The sequence below is a fragment of the Saimiri boliviensis genome, chromosome 4, assembly GCF_048565385.1.
Source record: "Saimiri boliviensis isolate mSaiBol1 chromosome 4, mSaiBol1.pri, whole genome shotgun sequence".
In the NCBI taxonomy this organism is placed as follows: domain Eukaryota; kingdom Metazoa; phylum Chordata; class Mammalia; order Primates; family Cebidae; genus Saimiri; species Saimiri boliviensis.
In genome coordinates this window covers 9,928,548-9,953,064 of record NC_133452.1, presented here as the reverse complement: position 1 = coordinate 9,953,064, position 24,517 = coordinate 9,928,548, and the positions used below count along the sequence as shown (strand labels likewise).

Here is a 24,517-nt window from a genome sequence, read left to right as displayed (position 1 = left end):
CCAAATTAGCTAAAGTGCTTATCAACTACGAAGCAAACTTTTTGGTCCCTTTTCCTTTTGAGGACTCCTAAAAGTGTCTCATTAGTCATCAAGAGAGCAAAGCTGTGTTATAAAGAACTTGCAACACAGTGAGTGTGGGATTTCAAAATGCTGGATAAGTAAGATATAGCAATAGCTTGATTTGTATGAACACTGACTACTAGCTTGCTGAAGACACAGACTCATCAGAGAGGCCTTTTGTCATCTCTCCAGGGACACTGACATTGTAGGGGTGGACATTTACCTCTCTCATTGTAGACAGACTCTCTTTCTCTTTCTTTAAGTTGTGGGTTCCACACATACAGTCACATCTTGCCCCAGGAACCTACTTCAGGAATCTTGCAATCCCACAGGTAATAGGGAGATTCTACCTTGGGCCTGGTGCTGGGGGTTCCCAGCATATGCCAGACAAGCAGAGGATAGGATTGAACTCAGAGGCCCTGAAGGCTGATGGGCAGGTGGAGGGCAATAAGGCCAAAAAAATGAATTGGGAATTACAAAAGGGATGAGATCATCTGTTACTCTCCCTTCCGACTTTAAGCTTCTGCATAGCCCACGTGGAAGACTTCCTGTGTAATGTTGAAACAACTGTCTGTAACCCTGGAGAGTTTGAAAATAAAGACAGTCATGATTATCCAAGAAGCAGAAGAAATCTAAGATTATAAAAACACTGACATAAAGGCCAGGAGATTGTGGTCTGTGTGCTTGGGAAAGGATGGGATTCAAGCAGGGACAGGTGCATCCAAGGGTTCTCCAAACCTTTGGATTATTTAAATTCCACCACAGGTGGCTCAACCTACCTGTCTGCTATGTAGCCGATACCCACAGAGCCAATAAAGAATCCTACATTCACAGATGACTGGAATAGGTCCAACATCCAGGAGTTGGCACACACCAGGTTAAACTGCCAGCAGGGGAGATGTGTTCCAAATTGGGAGAGAAAGGAAATGAAAACCTGTTAGAATCCCGTTGGACACAACCCAGCTAGGGTACGCATTAAATATTCCTTGAGTAGAACTGTGTAGTTCCGTGGCAATAAGCCACTGTTTATTGATCATGTCAATCTCCTCCTCCTCCTCCTCCTCCTCTTCCTCTTCCTACTTCTTCTTCCTCTCTCGCTCTTTTTTTTTTTTTTTTTTTTTTTTTTTTGGTGAGACAGGGTCTTGCTCTGTCACACAGGCTGGAGTGCAGTGGCAGTCATGGCTCACTGCAGCCTTGATCTCCTGGGCTCAAATGATTCTCCCACTTCAGCCTCCCCAAATGTTGGCATTATAGTTGTGAGCCACTGTGCCCAACCTCGATTTTTCTTAAACAACCAAAAGCCCTTCCCTTCCATCTGGCAATTTGTCATTAAGATAAAACTATAGCATTGGCTAAATTAGTTGAAATTGGGTAATTACTCCACTTACACACAAATGTATTTTTTTCCTTTCTAATATCAATGCACAAGCAGATAGGTGTGTGGACGTGATACAATGCAGGCACCAGGAGGCTGAGCCATTTAGCATCTCCCTGCTGTCTGTTTAATAAAAGGGGGTTAGGAGCATCTGCTGAAGGCCGCTGCATTTCCTCTCATTTGAAATAGGAGGAGGTGATCAGGTGGGGCAGGTGCTGGACTGGGTCCAGGAGCTCCAACCTCTAGGGTTAACTCTGCTAAGTCACTCCCTGTGTGGCCTGGGGAAAAAACTCTTCTCTGCTTAGGGCCTCAGTTTCCTCATCTCTGTAGGATAGGATGAGATTAGCCATGTGAGAGAGCCTCGGAGAGTATGAGCTGCATATTTCCTGTAACTATCTGACCATTTTAGAGCCTTCAAATTAGGCTCTACCTCCCCGTCTGCTCATACAGAATATCTTCCCATTATCCAAGGAGTCTTTTTAAATTAAACTAGGCAACTGGCTCTTTCAGTATTTTCAGGATAATTTAATCACCCTATTTTGCTTTGCTTTCAATAAAAGCAAGCCTCCATTTTTTACCTTTTTAAAATTATGTTTATTGAAATGAGGCTTCACAACTAGCTTTTGATGTCATCTGTAGTTTTAACAAAATAGTAGTGCCATAGCATGATCTCCAGCTCAAATGATCTTATATGAACACTTTGTGGAAATTAACAGAAAAAATAGGCATTGAGAGAAAAGCACGTCATGTCACACGGTCAGGCACAGTTCAGGTGGGTTCCACAGTTTCAGGTGGGTGTGGGCATCCGTGTGATGGAAGAAGAGAGGGGGAGGTAAGGCTTCCAGAAAAAGAGGAGGAGCCGCAACGTTCCCTATCTCGGCAGCATTTCCAGGGGTTCTGATACGCTTTGGCCTCTTTCTCACTGCTGGGACATGCACTAACTGGAGTCATTGCTGTCAGCATCTGAGGACGTTTTAACGAATCCACTCATTCTCCAGACAAATGAGAAGCTGCATGTTTTCATTTGGAAACTGGGATTTTGCAAGATACATGGAGGCCAAAAAGCAAGTCCAGGCAAAGTTTATAAGAGCCAGGCTTTCCCTGGTTGCCTCCTGGAGAAAAGCTCCATGCTTTGCTTCGCCATCGCAGCCCCGGGCTCAGTCTCTTACCTCGGTGACGATGGAGGAGCCAGGCGTCTCGTACACCCAGCCGTCTCTGCAGGGGCCCAGCGGCAGGCGGCTCCTGTTGGTGGCGAGGCTGGCCAGGGGGTCCACGCAGCCGAGGGCGCTCTGGTTCCAGTCCACCTCGTAGCGCCTGCACTGGCCTGGGGAGGCCTCGCCCGCGGGCCCCGGGCCGGGCACCGTGTAGTTGAGCTCCTCTGCGGGGCTCCAGCCGCAGCGCAGGCTCAGCTCGGCCACCCCGGGGCTCCGGCAGCGGTGGTCAGGGGTGAAGCCCAGGAAGACGATGCCCACGTAGATGGGCGTGAAGGCAACTGAGAGCAGCGACAAGAGGAAAAACATTTGCTTCTGGAAAAAGTGAAACTCCCCTGCGTGCTCCAGGGCATCGTCCACGGTGGGCATGATCCCGCAGGCAGGCGGGCCTGAGGCTGCCCCAGCTACCCGGAGCGAGGCTGAGAGCGGCTGCAGCCGACTCAGCACAAACCCTGGCCAGAAGTCAAAGCGGGGAGTTTACCTCTGCAAGTGACCAGCCTTCGGGGCAGGCCTTTCCTTGGTCCAGCTGACTTCAAAGGTGCACCCCTCCAGCGGTTCCCAAATGCCCTGAGCTCACTCCCAGGATGCCTGTCGTGTTTATTGTAACAGGTTCTCCACAGGCTTGTCGGTGCTCCACGCCAGCAGCACAAACAACCCTTCCTCTGTGTCCCACCGCAGGGAATCCGAGTGCTGGCCCCTATCACAGCCCAGTAATCTTCCTGTAGAGCCCCAAGCAGCCAGGAACTTAATATACTCCTATCTCACGCACACCCCCAGCCTTTTCTCCAAGGCGCTAAGGAGAAAACGCACGTGTTTGGCCACAAGGCCCAGGGCGATGTGAATCAGGATCTGGGTCAGAACCCTGGTCCAAATTCAAAGTGGGTTGCAAGTCTGACCACTGGGCTCTTTCTCCAACCAACAACAAGAGCCGTCGGGATGTATTTTGGAGCTGCTTGTTTTGATGCTGTTTAGATTTTATAAGTCTGCTTTTTCAAAGTGTTTGCTCCAATCTGGAATTCCTGCGTTTCATCCCTGAAGGGTCCTTCCCCTTAACCCATCTGGAGAGAAAGAGTAAAGTGCTCATGTCGCAGAAAGGTCACTTGTAAATGCAGGCAGGTGTATCCAAGGCACTGTGCTCTTGTCCTGGATTTTTCTGTCTGGGTTTGCTGGGGCTAAGAAATCCATGCCCCATTGTGAAGGCCTCAGGAGCGAGGTCTCTCTCCAACCTTCTGCCCTCCTGCCTCTCACTGGCCATTCTTTCCCGGGGCAAGCCATAGAAGCGAGAATCCTTCTTCCCCAGATCGGCTCACGGGAGCCAGACTCTTTTTTTCCCCAAAGCTGTGTATCTTTTTGGCCTCCATGTATCTTATAAAATCTAGCCAGAAACCCTAGAAATCACTGTAACTTCCCCGCTGCCTTTCTGTGTAACAGTGAGCCTTAAAGAAATCCAGACCCGCATTCCAGAGGGGTCCTGCCCCTGATGCCTGGAGGAAGTGTTACTGCACAGAGAGGCCGGGAAGAAGCTGAACAGACAGGCCTTCCTGAGTTTTCCTCCAGTCTATGAACATGAGCTCCTACCTTTTGTGTCCAACCACAGTGCTACGCTGCCGTCCACAGCTTTCCCTGTATCTTTGGGTTTTCGTTCCGAAGGCTCCTGTGTCACGTGAAACTGTGATCAAATAAATGTGTCCTGCTTTTGTCTTGTTAACCTGTCCTGTTGTAGGGTTGTTGGCTGTGAGCCTTAGGAGGAGGAAGAAAGGGATCACCCCCTTTCTGCTCTCATAGGCCAGGGGTGTCTTTAGGTTGGTGTTGGTTGCAAGACAAACAGGAAATTTGTCTTTCCTGGTGGACAAAAGGATCCTTACTACATTGTGATCCTGCCAAGTAGAGAAGGTGGCCTGCTGACATATCTGCAAACTAAATACCAGAAAGTTAACCCAATTTTCCTTCTTCTTCTTTATTGTATTGAGTAGTCAGTGGGTGTAATAACATAGTCTAAAAGGAGTGACCTGCAGGGGTCTTTCTTCTTGCTGCAGCTGCAGGCTTCTTGTTTTCTTAAAAAAGCAGGGCGCCGGCAATGACATCCATTAACTTCCACTGCAGCTATGTCGGGCACACAGAGGCACTCTGCTGCATGGCGCCCTGGGCCGCTGCCAGCCCCATTTGCTCTGAGCTGATTGAGGGGGCTCAGATCTGTTTAGGGACTTCCCAGTTGCAGCCAGTATCATGAGTGCATGTGCTGGAAGCCAAGGCTGCTCTGTCTGCACCGATTCCACATCAAGGAGCTGTAGGAGGGGGAGTTAAAGAATTAAAAAGTGACAGAAGTTGTTAAACTTTACTCCACTCCAGGGGGCCCAGAGATGCTCCTGACTGCCTCTTATAAGAAATTTACAGACACATGCCCTTGGGTTTTACTCACGGATATGATCCACGTCAAGACATCAGATCTTCACGTCGTGAGCAAGGGCCACTAGGTAAGGGCCAGAAGAGCATTGCTGACCAATGGGAAACAATGTTGAAATTCACTATGAATTACTTAGGGGGAACAATCCAATAAGAAGTTCAGACTTCAGGTTGCTTACAGCAATGTGTTTACACTGTCACTCAACACTATTCCATGGATGAACGAGTCACAGCAGAGCTGCCACAAAATCAATCCCATTAGGTGACTGCCCCTGCAGCGAAGCCACATGGGCAGTGGGTAACTCAGAGAAAGAAGCCACAGAAAGGAGGGGTAGAGAGCCTACAGTTTGGGAAATTGTCACTTCATTTATGGGGTGCTTACGTATTCAGAAGCATGACTGGAGTATAACCTGATCATTTAATCCATAGAATCTGGTAATATAATAAATGTCAAAGTATTTCTCAGTCACTTATCAGGTTTCTCTGCAATGTAAATAAATATTGCCACAGTGTACAATCCTCTGTGTAGTACTGAGGAAGGCCAATTGTTCCCAGTCTAACTTTCTCGGCCCCCCGCACAAGAGGACAAGGGGACAGTTAGGGTGGGAAGTTAGAGTGGATGAATCTTTTCTACCCCATGGCAAGCCAGGCATCGGGTACTTGAAGGATGATGGGGCGAAAGCAGTGAGACCCATCAGCAAGGGAACGTAGGCTTTTGGGTCATTTGTTAAGCAAGATTATTGATTTGGTAATCAATATCTGGTCTATTGAGATCAATGCAACCCATTTGGCTAAGTTGACATCCACCTGAGGCAAAAATGATTGAAATAGATTGCCTCACAGTGATGGGTGCCATCTGTCCTCTATGCAACTATGGGGGAAAAGCAGTGGGACCAGAGGGGAGGGTCAGCAGAGACCGGACTGTAGTCCAGTCTGGCCCTAACATATTCATGTCACCTGGGCAAGCGCTGATACCGCTTGTAAAAAGGCCATTATCCCTAAGTCAGAGCGCTGATGGATGAGATCACATAGGACTGTTACTGAGCACAGTGGCTTCAATAGCTGGAAGTCATTCACAGAGACATTTTCACCCTCGATTCCTCCCTTGTTTTCTTCACTGTGTGCCCCGTCCATGCATCGCACGCCTTGGTCTTCTTCCTCAACTCCATGCCGCCCTCTTGTGTCATTGCAGGGTGGGCTGGGTGGAGGGCTTCTGGCCAGGAACAGCAGCAGCTGATCTGCATTGACCCAAACTTGCGGATCTCAGAGTCTCCTGGAGGGAGGGCGGCTTAGAGGACAGCAGGCAGCCCCATCTGACACTTCGATTCCTCAATACCTGTCCCAAGTAGTTGCACAGAAATGCTTTCAGTATTGGCTGAATCCAGGCTGCTGTTGGACTTCACAGATTGCTGGAAAGATCATTCTTGTAGCGCAACAGGATTCATCTCCCAGAACTTTTCACACATTTGGACATTATTTTCCCTTTGGGGGTCAGGTAGATTAAGTTAAAACCTTCCTACCCAGAAGTTTGGATATTTGAAGCTAACGTTTACGTTTAACTGTGACTCTTGTCTTTTCAGAATAAATGTCCCCAGATCCCCATGTAGCGGACATGCTTTTCTCACCACCACCAGGGGCAGCCCTGAGCTCCGTTTTGGTTTGTCTCTTGCCTCCAGGAGAGGAGTCTGGGGCCTGGCATGTCACTTGGGTGGGTTTCCTGGCACCGTAGAGCCAGAGGTTATCTCCTCATGCAGGGCTGGGGCTAATATCCTCAGTGAGTCCAGTGTGCAGAAGGCAATGCAAAACCACTTCTATCACCATCCCACCGAGCGGGGCTTCCAGGATGGCTGACCAGAACTCTCCTTCTGATTTTATTCATTTATCTTTATTGGTTCTATTTTCCCTACAAAGTGATAGCTCTGTGCTAATTTCCTCTGAGCCAGGAAATTGGAATTGTCCTGGTGAGGAGAGGAGGAGGCATGAGGGTGGCTCACTCACCCCTCCCGTGGTTCCCTCTCTACTTTCCTCTTATACTCCCAATCTTGACACCAAGCCTGTAGTTCTAGAAATCACAAAAGGACTGGGCTCTGTTCTCTAAAAGACAAAGCATGAGCCTAACGCAAATCCACAGAGACCACCCAGTGGACTTCATGGGTGTAATTTTGAAGAGCTCTGGGGAATCCATGTGTAAAAGACCCAGACAGTTAAGTACTAAATTTTCTTCCTGTCAGATATTTGTTTTTAAAGGCTGTGTTATTACTCTATGTAAAATTAAGTGCAAATATTTCGTTTGACCCTAGGCTTCCAGGTTAGCAATGGGGTTTAGGACATGCCACCCCAAAATTCAGAACCTTGGCATTTGAGAAAACGGCAGAGGCAGAAAGATCTCTCACCTTCCATGTTCTTCTCCCCGAGGCAGGTCAGTCATAGGACCTCGGTTTGAGAGGTGCCCTCCTGATACCTGGAGGAAAGAAGCATCCTTGTCTCTGAAGACACATGAACACAGAGAAGAGTCTGAACAAACACACCTTGCTACATTTCCCCCAGTTTATTGGCATTAGATCACACCCTGTTTGTGCAATCACACTTCCTCACACTGTCTACTCTTCACCAATCTAAGCTTAAAAATATTCAGATTTTCCTGTTTCTTTAGGCCTCCACTTATGAAGCCTCTGGTGTCTTGTAAAACATGGATAAATGTGTATGATTTTCCTTTGTTAATCTGTCTCACATTAGCAGGGGCCACAGCTATGCATCTAGCCAGGGGTGAGAAAAAGCTGTTTTCTCCTTCCCCTTCCATGAGGTTAAGCATGCAGCTAGGATATGCTGCAGGACCAGTGACAGGTGTGGGCCTCATGCCTATCATCCCAGTGCTTTGGGAGGCCAGCGTGGGAGGATTGCTTCAGTCCAGGAGTTCAACACCAGCCTGGGAAACGTAGCGAGACCCTATTCCTTAAAAAAAAAAAAAAAAAAAAAATTAAAAACATGCCACAGGACCTCACTGCTCCGAACTCTTGGGTCTGGCAATTCTGGACCTTCACATTGGTTTGTTTGCCAAAGAAAAGTTCTTATTAATATCCAAATACAGTTTGAGTTTTCTTGGGCATTTATCCTCTCCAGAAACCCAGGAGTGTGTCAATTTCTTGATTGCATTGCTTTCTTCAAAGAGGGAGTGAATCTGGAAGAGACAGAGAGGATGTCCTTTATGTATCTCACAGAGGCCTCCTGGAGAACAGTAAGAGAAGAATCCTTAAGATTTTCATTGCTATAATTCTCTGCTTTCATTTTTTAAAAGTTTGGGTTAGCAACCAATTTCCCCCTTGACCAGGTGATTATTTTCTGACTGTTTATCCAGAGCCTTAGGGAAAACAGAGCATGCCACCTTCCCACCGCAGATGATAAGGGGATTCAACACAGGTGCATGTGCTGGAGTCAAGGGAACATATTATGTTAACATGAATTAATTCCAAACTGATTAAAAGAAATAGGTGTCTGAAGCAGGTCTTTTAATTCACAGCAAAGCTGTGGCTTTCCGCTGGAAGTATAGCTGTTGTGATCTGGCTAGAGAGGAAAGTTCATTACATTTTAATTTTTTAATGACTTCATTCAGCCTGGAGCAGGGTGAAGTGGATAAAAGAAAGAGTCATCTTCTTAGAAAAAGTGCTGATTTCAGATCAGAAGAAGGAAATCAACACTAAGAGTCTGGGACATTCTGTCGGGCAATAAAAAAATTATAGCAATGAAAGAAACAAGAAACCCGAGACTACTGGCTGTGTTGACAGGACCAAGGGCCATCTGAAGATGCTACCACTGACCTAAAGTGGGGGAATTTGGACATCAAACAACAAAAAATTAACTGCAACAAGCCGAGCATGGTGTAATACCAGCACTTTGGGAGGCTGAGGTAAGTGGATTGCTTGAGGCCAGGAGTTTGAGATCAGCCTGGCCAACATGGTGAAACCACATCTCTACTGAAAAATAAACACAAAGAATTAGCCAGGTATGGTGGCACATGCTTGTAATCCCAGCTACTCGGGAGGTTGAGGCAGGATAATTGCTTGAACCTAAGAGGTGGATGTTGCAGTGAGCTGAGATTGTGCCACTGCACTCCAGCCTGGGCAACAGAAAATGAGACTATCCCGCCCCCCCCACAAAAAATTAACTGCAATGAATTGAAATACATGAAGTATATTTTTAAAATCTATGAGTATGAGTTTATAATGATGTTTTTTAAATCCCATGAAATAATGAGTCTCAGCATTGATCTGCAATAGATATTAAGTTTATTAAGTAAAATGCTGATGAGAAATTTCATATTGGAGGGGTCAGGTTGACACCATCACTAAAAGTGAACAGCTTGACTTTATGGGCTGCCTATTGTAATGCAACTGGTTACAGCACACAACACACAACCTAAAACATAAACCTGAATGCACTCAAACCTCTAAATCTGTCAGTCCACAGGATGTATTGGGTGTAAAGTTACAAGTTAAATGACAATAAAAGGAAGCAATCAGATAAATGCGGGATTCAGGACATTCTCCCAATGAGCCGGGTTCTCCAAGGAATCCATGAGACTTCAGAAATGTCAAACCAGACCCAATGAGGTGTCAAACCAGACCCAAGGAGTTTGTATATAACTGTGAAGAAAATGATCTTTCAGACCATTTGAATGTTGACTAGATATTAAACGTTATTAAAGAATTATTTGTAATTTCATTAGGTCTGGTCATTGTGGTCATGCTTTAAAAAAGGAGGCCTAATTAATTAGAATACATCATACTGAAATATTTATGGGTGACATGGTACCTTGTCTGTTATTTAAAATACTTTTTTATTAATAAAAGTGAACGCAGATGGAGAAAACAAGAGTGGCAAAATTAAAGCTACCAAAATGTAGCCGCTCCAACAAAGGACGTTATCCACGATCCACCTTGGGCCTTCTGATCTTCGTGCCTCTGGTGGCGTCCTCTGTCAGCTTTCAATGGCTTTCCTACCTTATTAGTTTCAAAAGACCTTCCTAAATCCATTCACTCTTTCTTTTGTTTCTTTTTTACTGCCTCATTTTTCCTACTATGCAAGTTGGTGTCAATGAAGTGGGATTTGTTAGAAGAACCCTGGCTCTCGGAAACACATGGTTTGGGAAGAGAAATGATGAAAGTGTTGGACGTGAGGAACCTTTGATTCCTTGGTGGCCACGTGGTCACCCACGTATGGAGCCACAGTTGTTCTGTGCTCAGTTACTGAAAGTGAAGTGGAACTGACAGATGGCTCCAACTCCTAGGGAGCTGGTTCACCTGCTGCGTAAGGAAATGCAAACTTGGGTGAAATGTTCAATTCCTTGGTTATTGTCATAAGTTGCAGCTAAAATGAAACTAAAAGATGGTGTTGGGTCAGACTTTGATGCCGGACCAAGCTCAGATTTCAGTGGGTCTGAGCTTTAGCCACTGGCCTGAAAGCCACTCTCGAGGGGAAAATTATGTAGGAACAACAGAAGGTATTTCTAAGATCTCCGGCCACCAGAAGGTATTCCACGTGGGAAGAGGTCCAAAGCAGCAGATCAGTGAAACCAGGAGGTGTAGTGTGAAGGGACTGTTCATTTTGTAGATCAGTATCATCGGCTTCCTGAGGAGCCTTGAGTGAAAATGGATTATGACAGCAACGAATTCAGAAATAGTGTGTGGTTTTGAATGCTGCAGAATGGAAGAGCGTGTTTGGGTGGATGCAGTACCCACAGCTTGCTATGGAACAACCCTGATGGCTCTAAGTGATCAGAAACTCAGCAGGTTATTCTCAAGGGAACAGCCTGCCTGGTGGACTGGTTACAGTCACTGTAAGGTTTTATTTATCTTGAGAAGAGAGACTGTTGTCTCCTCCCATGACTGAAGTGGAGCACCCCAGATGAAGCAGCTGACATGCTTTGTGTGCAAGCTAAGCCACGTGGGACTGTCTTTTTGATGACCGGGATATTCACCTGCTAAACATGCCTGTTACCCGTGTAAAGGAATATTAATTGGGCATGCTAAATGGGAACCCAGGAGACCATCTGAGCCCACAGGGGAGAATTGAAGCTGGAGCATTGGTAGGGCCAGATTATCTCTGTGTCAGGTCTGTGTGGCACGTGCACTGGAGCTTACATCAAAGCCTGTGAGCACCTCCCAGCAGCAACTACTGGGACTTTGGACTGGAGAATTCTCATTTAAGGGCATTTACTAACTTGGTCTCAGACATTAGTGGAAGCTACTCTTATGACTGAAGGACATAAAATGATCTTAAAACATGAAACACCCCTGCTGTCTTGGGTGATACCAGAGAAATGCTCCAATAGGAATGACAGTGCCCAGAAGAGTCCTGTAATAAAATGGAAGTGGTTTATACAGGATCATGCTGCCTAGGGAATACAAGGAGGAGATTCTCATGAGCAGGGAGCCCATTTTCCTCTAGGACTGAATCTGGAGCTATGTGAGGATCTGCTGGATTACGTCACTTGGGCAGAGCCCTGTCAACCTCTGTCAACTGACCGACCAAGAGTTGCTTGGTTCGTGGATGGCAGTTCCAGGGTGAACAGACACAGTCCTGTAGGAAGGGCTACTTTGATCAAAGCAAGTTAAAACAAATCAGCTTGAGCTTTGCGCAGTGGCAGTATCGTAGCCAATGAGGTTTATCCGAGGCGCGATTATTGCTAATTGAAACAAATCAGCTTGGTGGGCCGAATTGCGTGCTGTTACCTAACAGTGATGGAAGACTTGAAGGGTTGTAGGAGCTCCTGTGTTTGGGTTTTTATTGACTCTCAGGCTGCGACCAGTGGCCTGGCCATATACTCAGCAAGAAGGCCATGGAAACCTGGCTACTAGAAGGACTCCCCCATGGAACACTGCCCGGTGGACATCTGAGTGTGCATTAAAGTAGAACAAGTCAACGCTCATCAGAACTCCCTTCCAGATTCAAAAGGTGACTGGAGTCAACAAGCAGTTATCCCTATGTCCTCCCTTGAGGTGGCCAGCTGGGTCCACAAAATAAGTGGGTAACTGCAGCAGTGCAGAGACGGGCTGAATCTAGACCTATTCTGTGTAGATACTGACACTGACTCTGGCCTGGGCTTTGCTGACCCGGTGGAAGATGCAAATACTCACTGTACCGTTCGAAAACCAGAACAGAAGATACTGCGCCAGTTTGGATGGCCCAGTCACATTTCTTTAGACCAGAGAACACACTGATGTGTAGTGTGAGGTGTAGTGTGAAGGGACTGTTCATTTTGTAGATCAGTATCATCAGCTTCCTGAGGAGCCTTGAGTGAAAATGGATTATGACAGCCCATCATTTCCAGCAATGGGCAGAGCTAGCCTCCTCAGAGTAATAATTTGATAGAGAAGTCGGGTGGTCAGTTAAAACACTGGTTTTCCCAAATGCGGGGCAGTGAAGACATGAAGGGCTAGCTTGCACATCTTCACGAGTATAGTGCACACTCAGTGTGAGTGGGGCTAAAGGCGTGCTCCCCCAGTGTGTTCTTCCAAGAGGGGTGGGGGGACGCTGGTATGACTAAGCCGTTCTTGCCAAGGCAGAAGTACACAGGTATAATGGCGGTCATTTTTTTTTTCCTTCCCTCTCCACGTCACTTTAACTTTTTACTCCCTACCTGATGCAGGGGTCATAGGACCAGGGCTGCAATTATAAGTGCTGGCAGCAGGGATGATTCCTAAGCAGGAAACCGTCGCCGTGTTTTTAAACCTTGCATCAGAATTCCCACGGGCCTAATGGGGACGGTGTTAGGGTCACAGCAAGGCAAGCCCATAGACCCCCTCCCCGTTCCCCCCTGCGAAGATGAGCTCACAGCAAAAACGGCCTCAAACCTTCTAAGGAGGGCGCCTGGGTTTCAGGACCTGGTCGCACCTGGCTCTCAAACCCAGGATGGTGACCCAGTTAAGCAGAATGTTAGCACCTAAGAACTAAGATGCGGTTTTTCTTAGAATAGCACCCGGCTACCTGCGAACCCCCTACATAACTTCCACAGTCAGTGTGCCAGGCTGCTGCCGTCACTGTCTGTGGTGAGGCAGCCAGCCTGGCAGGTTGAGATAAACTTGCTGAACCTGACCCTGGGTCTGCCTCTCCATCCTTTTGGTCAGCCTCACAGATGGGTTGTATCTTCACCCCATCTGGCAAAATTGGGGCTAACACGGAATGAAGCTATTTTGTTTGGTGGTAAATATAGCCCACTGTTCTGTACCCTGTCTGAACGGAGTGGACCGACGGGGAGGCAGAGCGGTAATGCTGCCGGCATTCTAGACCAGCACAGTGGCTGATCCGAGTGTCCTTTCCAAGAGTGGAAACATTCAGGTCCAAACAAAGAGAAGGAGAAATCGTAGCTGAGGGTAAATGAGTGAATAAAAGGCCCTTGCCATGAGGAAAGTCTCATATGACATTAACACTTTGAAAGCGGTTCAGAGCAAGAGATAGCATTGCCTCTTAGCTCAGTTATCCCGGATGTCTGAAAGGATAAGGCTATGGGTTTGCCGAGACCACTCCTGCTTTTGAAGCCCTAAGGGACGGGGTGGAAGCCTGCAAATCTGAGTAGTCCCACCCTGGGAGACATTTCCATAAAATATGATGATGGACTGGACTAACTATTAATGGATGAATGGGATTCTAGTCAACTGGCAGTATCTTTCAAGTTGTCTATCATGTTGCTGTAAGAGATCTGTGGCCAGCGACCGGGGGGTGGACTGTGGTGCTGTGCTTCAATAAGAAATAGCTATTGGTCTCTGCCCCCAGTTTTGGCACAGACCTCCTAAAACCCTTGTAATTTCCTGAGCAACAGGGCTGCTAGGTGCATCTTTTGTTCTGATATTTGGTCTTTGATGTGAGCTCCTGACACAAAACTCCTAACCCCTGGAACTTCGTGGGTGACAGGAGCACCTTTCGTTCTAATGGAGCCACTCCTGGTGGCCTCCTGCATGGAGGAGGGTTAGAAGCTTGGAGCTTTCATCTCACCCCATCCCCTGGGAAGAGAAGAGGGGCTGGAAGTGGAGTTAATAATCGATGACACGTATGTGTTGAAGCTGCCATAAAAATTCCTGAACTACAGGGTGTGGAGGGCTTTTGGGTCGGTGGACATGGGGGAGGGCCCGGAGGGAGGGAAGCTCTGTGTCCCTTCCCCATGCCCTGTCCTGCGCATCTCTCCATCTGGCGTTCATCTGTGCCCTTTACAATATCCTTGATATTAATAGTAAACAAGTAAATGTAAGTAAAGTGTTCCCCGGAGTTCCATGAGAGGCTTTTGCAAATGAATCAAGCCCGAGGAGGGAGTCGTGGGAACTCCTGATTTATAGCGAATCCATTGGAAGTTCTGGAGCCCCAGCCTTACAATTGGCATCATGCAGGCAGTTTTGTGGGACTGGGCCCTTAACCAGTGATGGTAACTCCCAGTAGAGAGTGTCGGAATGGATGTGTGGGGAAAAACCCGCACATCTGGTCACAGAAGTGTTCTGTGCTGTGCTGAGAGCATAGGAGGGGAAATCAGCTTGCTTGTGTTTTCCTGCCACGTAACACAGCCTCTACTGTTTGCTCCTGGGGGACCCTGGGATTCTCTTATTTCAAGCCTGTTGGGCAAGAAAGACTTCACCCCCTGGGTCCTTCCTTTTACACAGGATTTTCTGTTGGAAGGTTTGTAAGCACAGCCACCATGGGAAAAAAGGACTGAAGGTTACTGTTGTGTTCCTCTAAAATCTGTGTTGAAGTCCTAACCCCCGGCACCTCAGATGTGACCTCGTTTGGATACAGGGCTGTTACCGATGTAATTAATTGAGGTCCTGCTGGGGTAGGTGGCACCCTGGTCCGACGTGCCTGGCATCCTTATAAGAGGAGAAGAGACACATGCACATGGCTGTGGAGATGCACGCAGAGGCTGGCGTGCTGCAGCTGTGAGCCAGCGACCACCACAGATCCACGGCCACCCCGGGAGCTGGACGAGGGAAGGAGGCATTCTCCCTTACAGATTTCAGAGGTGGCGTGGCCCTGCTGACACCTGGGTGTCAGGCTTCTGGCCTCTACAACCACAGGAGAATAAGTTTCTGTTGGCTTCAGCCACCCAGTTTGCGGCCCTTTGTCACGGGAGCCCTAGACGCCAACACAGCTATGGCGGGGGATTTCTGAATCTAGTAGTAACTCTGTGCAATGCTTCATGGCAAGGCAGGGAGCATCTTTGCTCCTTCGCTTCTTGCTGAAACCTCTGGGCCCTCATAATCTCACTCCTGTTTTCTTAGTGACGAAGCCTGCTACAGTCTGAATGTCGGTGTCCCCCACCCCAAATTTCATACGTTGGAAGCTGATGCCCAACGTGATAGTATTAAGAGGTGGGGCCTCTGGGAAGTGACTAAGTCACAAGGACCCTACCCTTGTGAATGGGATTAGTGCCCTTATAAAGGGACTTGATGAGCTTCCTTGCCCCTGCTGCCATATGAGGAGGCAGCAACAGGACACCGTCTATGAAACCCTCACAAGACACTTAATCTGCTGGCTTGGACTTTTCGGCCTCCTGAGCTGTGAGCAATTTCTGTTGTTTATGAATTGCCCAGTTTAAAGTATTTTGTTTCAGCAGCCCCAGCAGATTAAGACAGAGCCCCACCAAACTTCCCCTCCTCGGCTTGCTCCGCTCCTTCCTTTCATCGCCTCTCCCCTCATTAAAGAATGGGAAGGGAGAGATGAGGGATGAACAAGCAGGGTAACTGATCGGTCCCAGACTGCCATGGATGTTGTGTGCATCAGAGATTTCCTGGGCCTGGTTCTGACTTTGTTCTCCCAGCAGTGCGCAGGCTCTCTCTGCCCCGCTGGCCTCAGCCTCTCTCTTTCATTGTTCACCTCACTCCCATCCGCCTTCTTCCATTGTCCCCAAATGTCCTGATGAGAAATTAGAATTTCTTTCTTTTTTTTTTTTCTTTTTTTTTTTTTTTTCAGATGGAGTTTCGCTCTTGTTGCCTAGGCTGGAGTGCAATGGCACGACCTCAGCTCACCACAACCTCTGCCTCCCCAGTTCAAGCGATTCTCCTGCCTCAGCCTCCCGAGTACCTGGGATTACAGGCATGCACCACCATATCTGGCCAATTTTGTATTTTCAGTAGTGATGAGGCTTCTCCATGTTGGTCAGGCTGGTCTTGAACTCCTGACATCGGGTGATTTCCATGCCTTGGCCTCCCAAAGTGCTGGGATTACAGGTGTGAGCCACCATGCCTGGCCTTGAATTTTGTTTTAAAGAAAGACCTTCTAATGCAGGGTGGAGTGAGGGCCATTCCCACATATATACACACTCTATACTCATTTGAAGTGATTTTGTGTTACAAAACCACAATGATTTTCAGGAGTAGTGGCATGTCTTAGTAGGATGTGTTGAATGGAATCACAAAAAGCTTGAGAATAAGAAAAATAAAAAGATATAATCTGCTGACATTTTTGAAAACCCTAAAATAATTTGGAATCCATAGTGAGAACCATATCATACTCATTTATGTAGTATGGAAAGCTATTTGACAAAAAAAAATCAAATGAGGTATTGAAATAGTAACTCATAAATTGGGGGCAATAAAGCCAAATTCCACTGGATTTTAGAGTTACGCAAATGATTCCGTAATCCCCAAATTAGAGACATGAAAGTCTATAAGCAGCTTTGGAGCTGAGAGGGGTTCAGTAAGCATCTTGCTGTATAATGGAACAAGTCCTGACCCAGAAAAGAATCTGTACTTTGTCCCAGATGCTCTATAACTTGCTCTGTGACCTTAAGCTGGTCAGTTAACAGCTTATACTGTCTTTATTAATAAACAAAAGGAAATGAACTAATGGCTAGGGATCTTTTTTAATTTCACAACTTAAGGACTTAGTGATTTGCTAGTGGTAAATCAGGTCTTTTATGTCACGCACAGATAAAGAGCTCAATAATGCTTCTGATGTTACAGATTACTCATCATCGCATATATACGTATTTCCCTCCTTCTTTCAAAAGGCTCTTGCTTAATGTGGAGCCAGGCTGGTGTGTATGTGATTCACTGGTTCCTGGATCCACAGCTACCTACTTCCTCTCCATTTCCTTGGATTACTACCCTTACTAAACATGAGAAAACAATGATCAAGTGTATCTTTGATATAATTAATTCCTCCATTAATTCATTTTCCTAAGAAAGACAAATTAGGAGACTAGGAAAAGACCTGTAGACTTGTGGTTGAAATCAGAGACACTGGGCAAGTGATCAAAGAGTTTTGTTTACATTTGGGATTTCCTCAACATCAAGTCTCAGAGTTTAGGTTTATTTGATCCAAGAATAGAGAGACAGGTTGCCTACAGGCATTATTTTCACAGGATTGGATGCAAATTAGGGGACCAGCATGCCATATTTATTTACTCAAACCAAGCAAAAAAGGAACATGATGTGAAGAAAATACTGTATAACTGAGAATTGAAAAATTATTTTTACTTATTTTCTTCGTATTTTACAGAGTAAAATACAGATGGTTCCAGATGTACGATGTTTCAACTTACAATTTCCAACTTCACAGTGGTGTGGAAGCTAAGCATATTCAGAATAAATCACACTTTTTTACCCATATAACCATTCTGTTTTTCACTTTCACTGTGGTATTCATAAGACTTTGTGTTAGATGATTCTGCCCAACTATAGACTAATGTAAGTGTTCTGAGCATGGCTAAATTAGACATGGCTAAGCTATTATGTTTGGTAGGTTAGGTGTATTACATGCATTTTCAGCTCACAATATTTTCAACTTATAATGGGTTTGTTGGGAGAGAACACCATTGTAAGTTGAGGAGGATCTGTAATTTACTTTTTAAAAAGAATGTGTGCTAAAGCTAAAATAAGCAAGTGTGGAAATGAACAAAAACCACTCAAATGAGAACAAGCAAAAACTGTTTATTCAGAACTAGCTATAGCAAGGGAATCTGCTGCCATCACGTGCGTTCTGGCAGAGACTCATAGGCAGGCAGAGGAGTGGGGAAGCTTCATAGCAGAAAAGAGAAGGTGTCAGGTGTGTGCTGACCAGAGGCTGCTGGCCAGGCAAGCTGGAAGGAAATGGGCTGTTCAGAGGCGATGCATCCACCCTCTGTGGTTGCTTAGGGCACATAGTTCACTCTCTCCAGTTGGTCCTAAGCTGCAAGTGGGATAGAAATGGGGGTAGCCATCAGTTATTAAGCAAATTCTAGCATCTTCGGTTGGTTGCTACAAGGGTTGTCGTTTGGCTTCCTGAGATGTTAGCTGTAGGTAGTGGGTTGGCTTCTGGGGCTGATTGCAGAGTTCTGACTTTATATGTCTTGCCATTGTTCATGTGTATATTCAGTCTCTCCCAAGATGGTCATGTGGTAAGTGGCCAATAAGCTTTAGCTACTTAATACAAAGAAACCAAAGCAGCCTTGGATGGGGAAGAGAGTTCTATCTAGAGATCTAACACTGATGGTGGAAGCAGTCCCAAAGAATGATAGTCTGTAATATCATGCTTGGGCATGTGGTCTTCAATGCCCATTGCTGATAGACTGGATAAAGAAAATATGGCCAATATACACCATGAAATACTATGCAGCCATTAAAAAGGATGAGTTCATGTCCTTTGCAGGGACATGGAGGAAGCTGGAAACCATCATTCTCAGCAAACTAACACAATAACAGAAAACCAAACACCACATGTTCTCACTCATAAGTGGGAGTTGAACAATGAGAACACATGGACACAGGGAGGGGAACATCACACACTGGAGCCTGTCAGGGGTGGGGGACTAGGGAGGGATCGCATTAGGAGAAATACCTAATGTAGATGACGGGTTGATGGGTGCAGCAAACCACTATGGCATATGTAAACCTATGTAACAAACCTGCACGTTCTGCATATGTACCCCAGAACTTAAAGTATATATACAAAGTACAGCACTCAGAGCAGAGAAACACATGGAGGCAGCTTTCTCCTAGACTCTCCTAGATATTGAGTCTCTGAGATCATAGTAACGCAGGCAGCAATGAAACCTTAGAGAAAAATGGGTCCATCGCTATAAGGGAGAAGTCTAGTAAGGCTTCTTATGGAAAATTCTTTACCTTTTTTCCCTTCACATATTGTTTCTTCTCCATTCTCTCAACTCGCAACTGGAATCTTTCTGTAAATAAGCTGGAGCGTTTCATTCTTTTCTCCATTTCTTTTCACTATTTGTCGATATTTTCAATCTCTTTAGTGTTCTGGGTCAAAGCGTATTTTGCGTTCTCAGATGGAGTATCAGCCTTCTAGCTTTCCCTTCGGTTGTGTTTGGTTTACAGTCTAACTTGTCTGCGGCATTTTATTTTCATGGCTGAATTTGTATTTATGGTGTTTGGTCAGTCTCCTTGCTCTTTTTTCTTTCTTTTCTATTCTTTTTTTTCTCCTTATTCTTTTTAAGCATAATTTTGTGTTCTTATATTACACGTTAGGTTTATATATGCAAACTTTTTAAACAGAACCACTTACAATATTTTTCAGATCACCTAATTTTTGAGTTCCTGGGAGTGAGTTACCCCCAACCCTTAGCTTTATTTGGGTAATTTCAGCTTCTCAGCACATACAAGCATGAGGCCACAAATTCTGATTCTCCTTGGGTACTAAACTCCACTGCCAAGGAATTCACTGCACCCTATGGACTCAAATCATGTTGAAACTCAAAAGCCACCTCTCTGATTTCAGTTTCCTTCTGTGACTCTGTGACTCTAGCACCTTTCTTACTTTTGAGCTCTCTTTCCAACAATGGTTCTGTTCAGCATTTCTGCGTGGGAGGAGCGGCCAGGTCTGCTAAGTCTTGGATGTTAATGGTGTCAATGAATATTTGTGATGCACCTACTGTATGCCCACCGGGGCTAGGCACTGACGATACAGAAATAAACAAGGCATGGGCTTTTTCCTCAAGAAACTCAAAGTCCAAATGACCAGACAGACAAATGAACCAACATTTATAATAAAATGCAAGAAGTGCAATGGTTCAAGTATTGCAGGTTTTATGGAATTCCCAAGGAGGGGAATCAGACTCGGGCTTAAGGGGAAGGGAGGGGAAGTCAGCAAAGAAAATACATCTTCTTCTGAACAAAGCTCTAATTGGAAAAAAAAAAATGAATGAGAAAGCGCGTTTCTGTGGGGAAAACATTTGGCTTTATTTTCTTTTTAAAGTCTGTGTGTAGGTCCCAAACTCGCAATTATACATAGACATCCACGTCTCCCTATTTCTCATAGTATGGGGCTTTTGTGACCTATGTGGCTTTTTTTTTCCCCAGCACCAAAGATATCTGATGAATCATTTATTCAGCAAACATCATGCAAACAATTTTTAAGGTCATTTTCCAAAAGATTAATTTTACTGCTGGCTTATAGGTTATACCCTGGAAGACTCTGAGTCATTACAAACTGCCATTGTATTTATTAGAAGTGTGTTACCAATGTCTTAGGAAGCTTTATTCTGTTGTTTTGGTTTTCCTTTATACATTAACATAGTTCCTGTCACCCACATATTTTTGGTAAGGTATGAAAATTAGGGTGGGCATGGTAGCTCATGCCTGGGCAACACGATGAGACCCTGTCTCTACAAAAAATAAAAAAAGAAACATTATCTGGGCATGATGGCTCATGTCTATAGTCCCAACTATTTGGGAAGCTGAGGTGGGAAGATTGCTTGAGCCCAGGAGGCCGAGGCTGCAGTGAATTGTTGACTGCACCATTGCACTCCAGCCTGGGTGACAGAATGAGACCCTATCTCAAAAAATAAAATAGCAAAATAAAATAAAATAAAAATTATTTTTTATATTGAGGCTAAAGGATCTGGAATGGAAGAAATATATTGAACTAGCTGTAGGACCGTAAAATGTTGAAGCTGGATGTTATCTTGTTGAAAATGAGGTAAATCTAGGTTAAACCAGGATTTCTTGACCTGAATGCAATAGAAATCTTGGGCCAGATAATTCTTTGTTGTTGAGGGGCCTTTCTGCAAATTGTAGGATATTGAACAGCATCTCTGGTCTCTATTGACTAGATGCCCACAGTCATGACATGCCATATATCCCCACGTGAGAACTACTGGTCCAGATTCCTTATCATAGAAGCAAGAAATGAAGGTTCAGAAAGGGAGAGTGAGATGGCTTAGACACAGCCAGTGAGAATCAGACTTTGGGCCAGCACCTCTGGGTTGCTGACTTTATAGGGCTCTTTTCACAAAAATGAACTGCAGCAAAACCTGCTGGCTCATATTGTTAGCCTCTCAATCCCGTTTGCATCAGAGCTCTGGGCTCAGACTCGCAGAATAATGTGGCTTCTATTGAAAAACTCAAATTTGGCAAGCCTGTCCTGTTTGAGTTGTCTCCAATTCACTTAAGAATCAAGATTTTTGTGAAATTTCAATGACAGTCATTGAGTTGATTCTGAGTGACCAAAATGTTCCTTCCAAACTCACACTTTCTTTTTGAACAAATGGCCGTTTCTCTTTCCGTCTGCTTGTGAAAAAAAAAAAAACAAAAAACAAAAACAGATCCTTTGATCCAGACCCAAAGCATTATTTTATACTTGATCATTTACCATGGTACTAATGATTGAGTGACTGCATGCTTGCCAAACAGTAAATTAATCCGTACATAGCTTTTGTTCATTTGATAATTGGATGTAATATATGCAAAGTTAAAGTTCGCTTCATGAAAACATCCGGTTTTATTTGAGGTCTTTTCTTCTGGTCAGTGAACCCAGAGGCCCAGGGAAAAAAATCAATTCACATGTTTGAAACAGTGTGGTCCTGCCATTTGCCTCTCATTCATCATGTTGACAAACAAGTGTAAGGGAGAACAGAGGGTGAATGAGACCAGGCTCCAGAATGTTCCTCCTCAGGGAGCGTTCCGCTGCGAGTGCAGCCCTCTCCGGTTGGTGAGAGGCTCCTTCACCTTCGGGTTGCCCGGGGTCATTTGGCAGGCCTGTGCTGGAGTCTGACACTTTACAGAGCTGTTGTCACCGAGTCCAGTGGCTTCTGGTTGGGAAAGACCACTGGAGCCAGCGAGTGGCCAGTGACATTCAAGCTCAGCTCAATTTATGTCAGTATGCCGGTGACGAAATTCACAACTCGATTCTCCCTCAGGGCTGCCCAGTGTCTGACGGGACAAATCCTCCCAACGGCAGCAGGTGCTTCTTCTAGCCCTGTGTTGCAATGATCTGCAGCTCCCAGGGATAACTCAGGAACGCCGCTGACGCCATCGGGAGGCTCAACACCCTCACCTGCTTACGCTACGACCAGCAAAAACAGACCCTGCAAGCGGCCTGCCAGTCGGAAAGAAGGACTGTGTTTCCGTGTTGTGACTCTCCTCATTGCAGCCAGATGATGAATTCGCTGCTGGCTTTGTGCGAAACTGAGAAACACCCAGCGTCCAACTGGGGGCTGGGGTGGCAACTAGATCAAGCTGATGAATTAAAGAAATTGCCTGGTCAGGATGCCCGGAGGCCTCAGATTCTGATCTTTCTTCTGAGTGACTACAACTTCTGCACTGCTCCCAGGATGGTGTTTGTGATAAGCTGGCATGCCCAGTAAAGCTGTCGCCCAGTGAAGGCAAGCCCTGCCTCCCATCCTTTCTCATGTAGTGGTGTGCAGTGTGGTGGGGAAGAAAGGGCATTTGACAAGAAGTTGAAAACTCTGGATTTCATTTGGGGCTCTGACACTTTTAGGAGTTGGGGTCAGTGGCTCAGTGTGGGGGGGGGTCTCGTTTCTCTCCGACTCTGTAGGGCTGTGAGATCACCCACCGCTTCTTTGATCTGTGTGTCCATGCTTATCCCTGCCCTTTCTCCTCAGAATCTGGCTAAAACTTTGAGTCATTCACTAGCTTCCAGAACTACGGTTAGTTCAGATTCTGTCGTAGCTTCCCCAAACTGTCAGTTCCTACTGTTTTATCTTATGGTTGAAGGAACTGAATTTTAGACAGCCTGAGCAACCCATTCAGAGTCACACCACAGAGTTCATCACCCCTGAGCCTTCCCATTTTTACATGTTTTTTATATTAAGGCAAATGCAAAAACTCATAATTAAGGCAGTCATGTAGAAACCTGAAAGATACTTTGTTATAAAAGGTTCACTGCAAACCAGGATTTAGAAAATACAAACTCTTGGGTAAAATGAAATGTTTTTGGGAGACTCACCAGCAGGATTCCTGCCCCCAGTTCTGAAAATGTGACCGTGAGGACAAGAAGCCCAACCGGTCACTGCAGGCCAGGCCATCTCTCTGACAGTCTGGGATTCTCCCTGCATGCCCCAGATCCACCCTATATGACGCAGCTTAGGTGCTGAGAGCAGCTGTTCAGATGTCAGCAGGGTCATCTACATCCACAGGCAGCTGAGTGGCCACTCTCCTTTGCCAGCAGAGCTGCAGCAGGCACCATTTCTGCAGTGGCTGAAATGTCCAGTATCTATACACTTGGAGCAGTGGCGAGTGGCCACAGGTGGCTATGGAGATTTAAAACAGGGCTAGTGCAAGCGGGAAACTGCATTTGCAATTTTGTGTCGTTCTAACCAGTTTAAAGTTTATGCAGCCACATGTGGGTAGCGACTAACGCATTGGATGACAGTTACAAAAGCCCCTCACCTGGGCTCCGCCAGCAGCAGACACATTCCTAAAGGAAGACGTCCTGCCTGTTCCTTGGGGTGCGGGGGCGGCAGTCTCAGTGTCTGCTCAGCCTTGTGGACCCACCTGCCTCTGCTCATGCATCACTCACCCACCCCTTACACATGCATGCACACACGCACCCAGCTCACCTTAACTGTGTGAGTAAAAGCCTTTTCTTGGCCTCATCAGCAGTCTCGATGCCCCAGGTTGAAATCTTTGCATGCTGAGGGAGGGGCCTGTGGGTCCAAGCTGCATTCTCCTCCTTAACTCCGAGACCATCAAGGATCCAGCCCTCCTGCTCTTCTCCCCTGACCTGAGCGACAGCATCTTTCAGCTCTTTGCCTGAGAACCCACAGCTTCCCAGCCCTGTCTGGTATCCTGTCTCGGAAGCGATGTTCTTGCGTCTTCCTCCACAGAGCCAGCTGCTGGCATCTCCACAGCTCCCTTTTTCTGCAGCTGAAGTCAGAACCCACAGATGGCTATTTTCCTCCGCAGCTCTGCTTACTGCATTTACAGGGGTGGCAGAAGCCAGTGTGAATGCATATTAAATTACCTAAGGCAGACCTTCTCAAAATACACTCCTCAAAACATGTTTTTTCCCCACAAACTGGGTCCATTTTAGCTTTACAAAAACTACACTCTCGCCTTCCTTTCTGTGAATTATAAGGAAAGAGCTCAATTTTACATTTTTTTTTCTGTCAAAAATTTTCTTCTTAAATTGTTTGGCTGCTACCTGTTTTCAAGCAGATGGCTAATCAGGTAGCAAATGAACTTCTCTGTCAACAGCCTTTTTCTTTTCTTCAAAATTTAGTCCATATTTTTGTGGGAAACCAAGAAAT

At 45.9% G+C, this 24,517-nt stretch overlaps 1 protein-coding gene, 1 long non-coding RNA gene and 1 pseudogene across 2 annotated transcripts in view; 1 reads left to right on the top strand and 2 right to left on the bottom strand.

The window, feature by feature from the left end:
- SLC22A2 (solute carrier family 22 member 2) overlaps nt 1-3,397 on the bottom strand; it is a 41,365-nt gene extending 37,968 nt beyond the window's left edge. Inside the window, exons 1-2 of the mRNA XM_039467529.2 lie at nt 2,605-3,397; nt 840-943 (exon numbers count right to left, since the gene is read on the bottom strand). Coding sequence (XP_039323463.2) covers nt 840-943; nt 2,605-3,015 — 515 coding nt within the window. The 5' untranslated portion in view covers nt 3,016-3,397. The remainder of the gene's footprint in view (nt 1-839; nt 944-2,604) is intronic.
- An 8,277-nt stretch (nt 3,398-11,674) lies between these two features.
- Nucleotides 11,675-11,748, top strand: LOC120363362 (U4 spliceosomal RNA; annotated as a pseudogene).
- A 6,192-nt stretch (nt 11,749-17,940) lies between these two features.
- Nucleotides 17,941-24,145, bottom strand: LOC120363307 (uncharacterized). Its single transcript, XR_005578890.2, has 2 exons — nt 23,828-24,145; nt 17,941-18,198 (listed from the first exon to the last, which is right to left on the bottom strand). It is a non-coding gene; the product is annotated as an uncharacterized LOC120363307 (long non-coding RNA).
- Nucleotides 24,146-24,517: the final 372 nt, after the last annotated feature.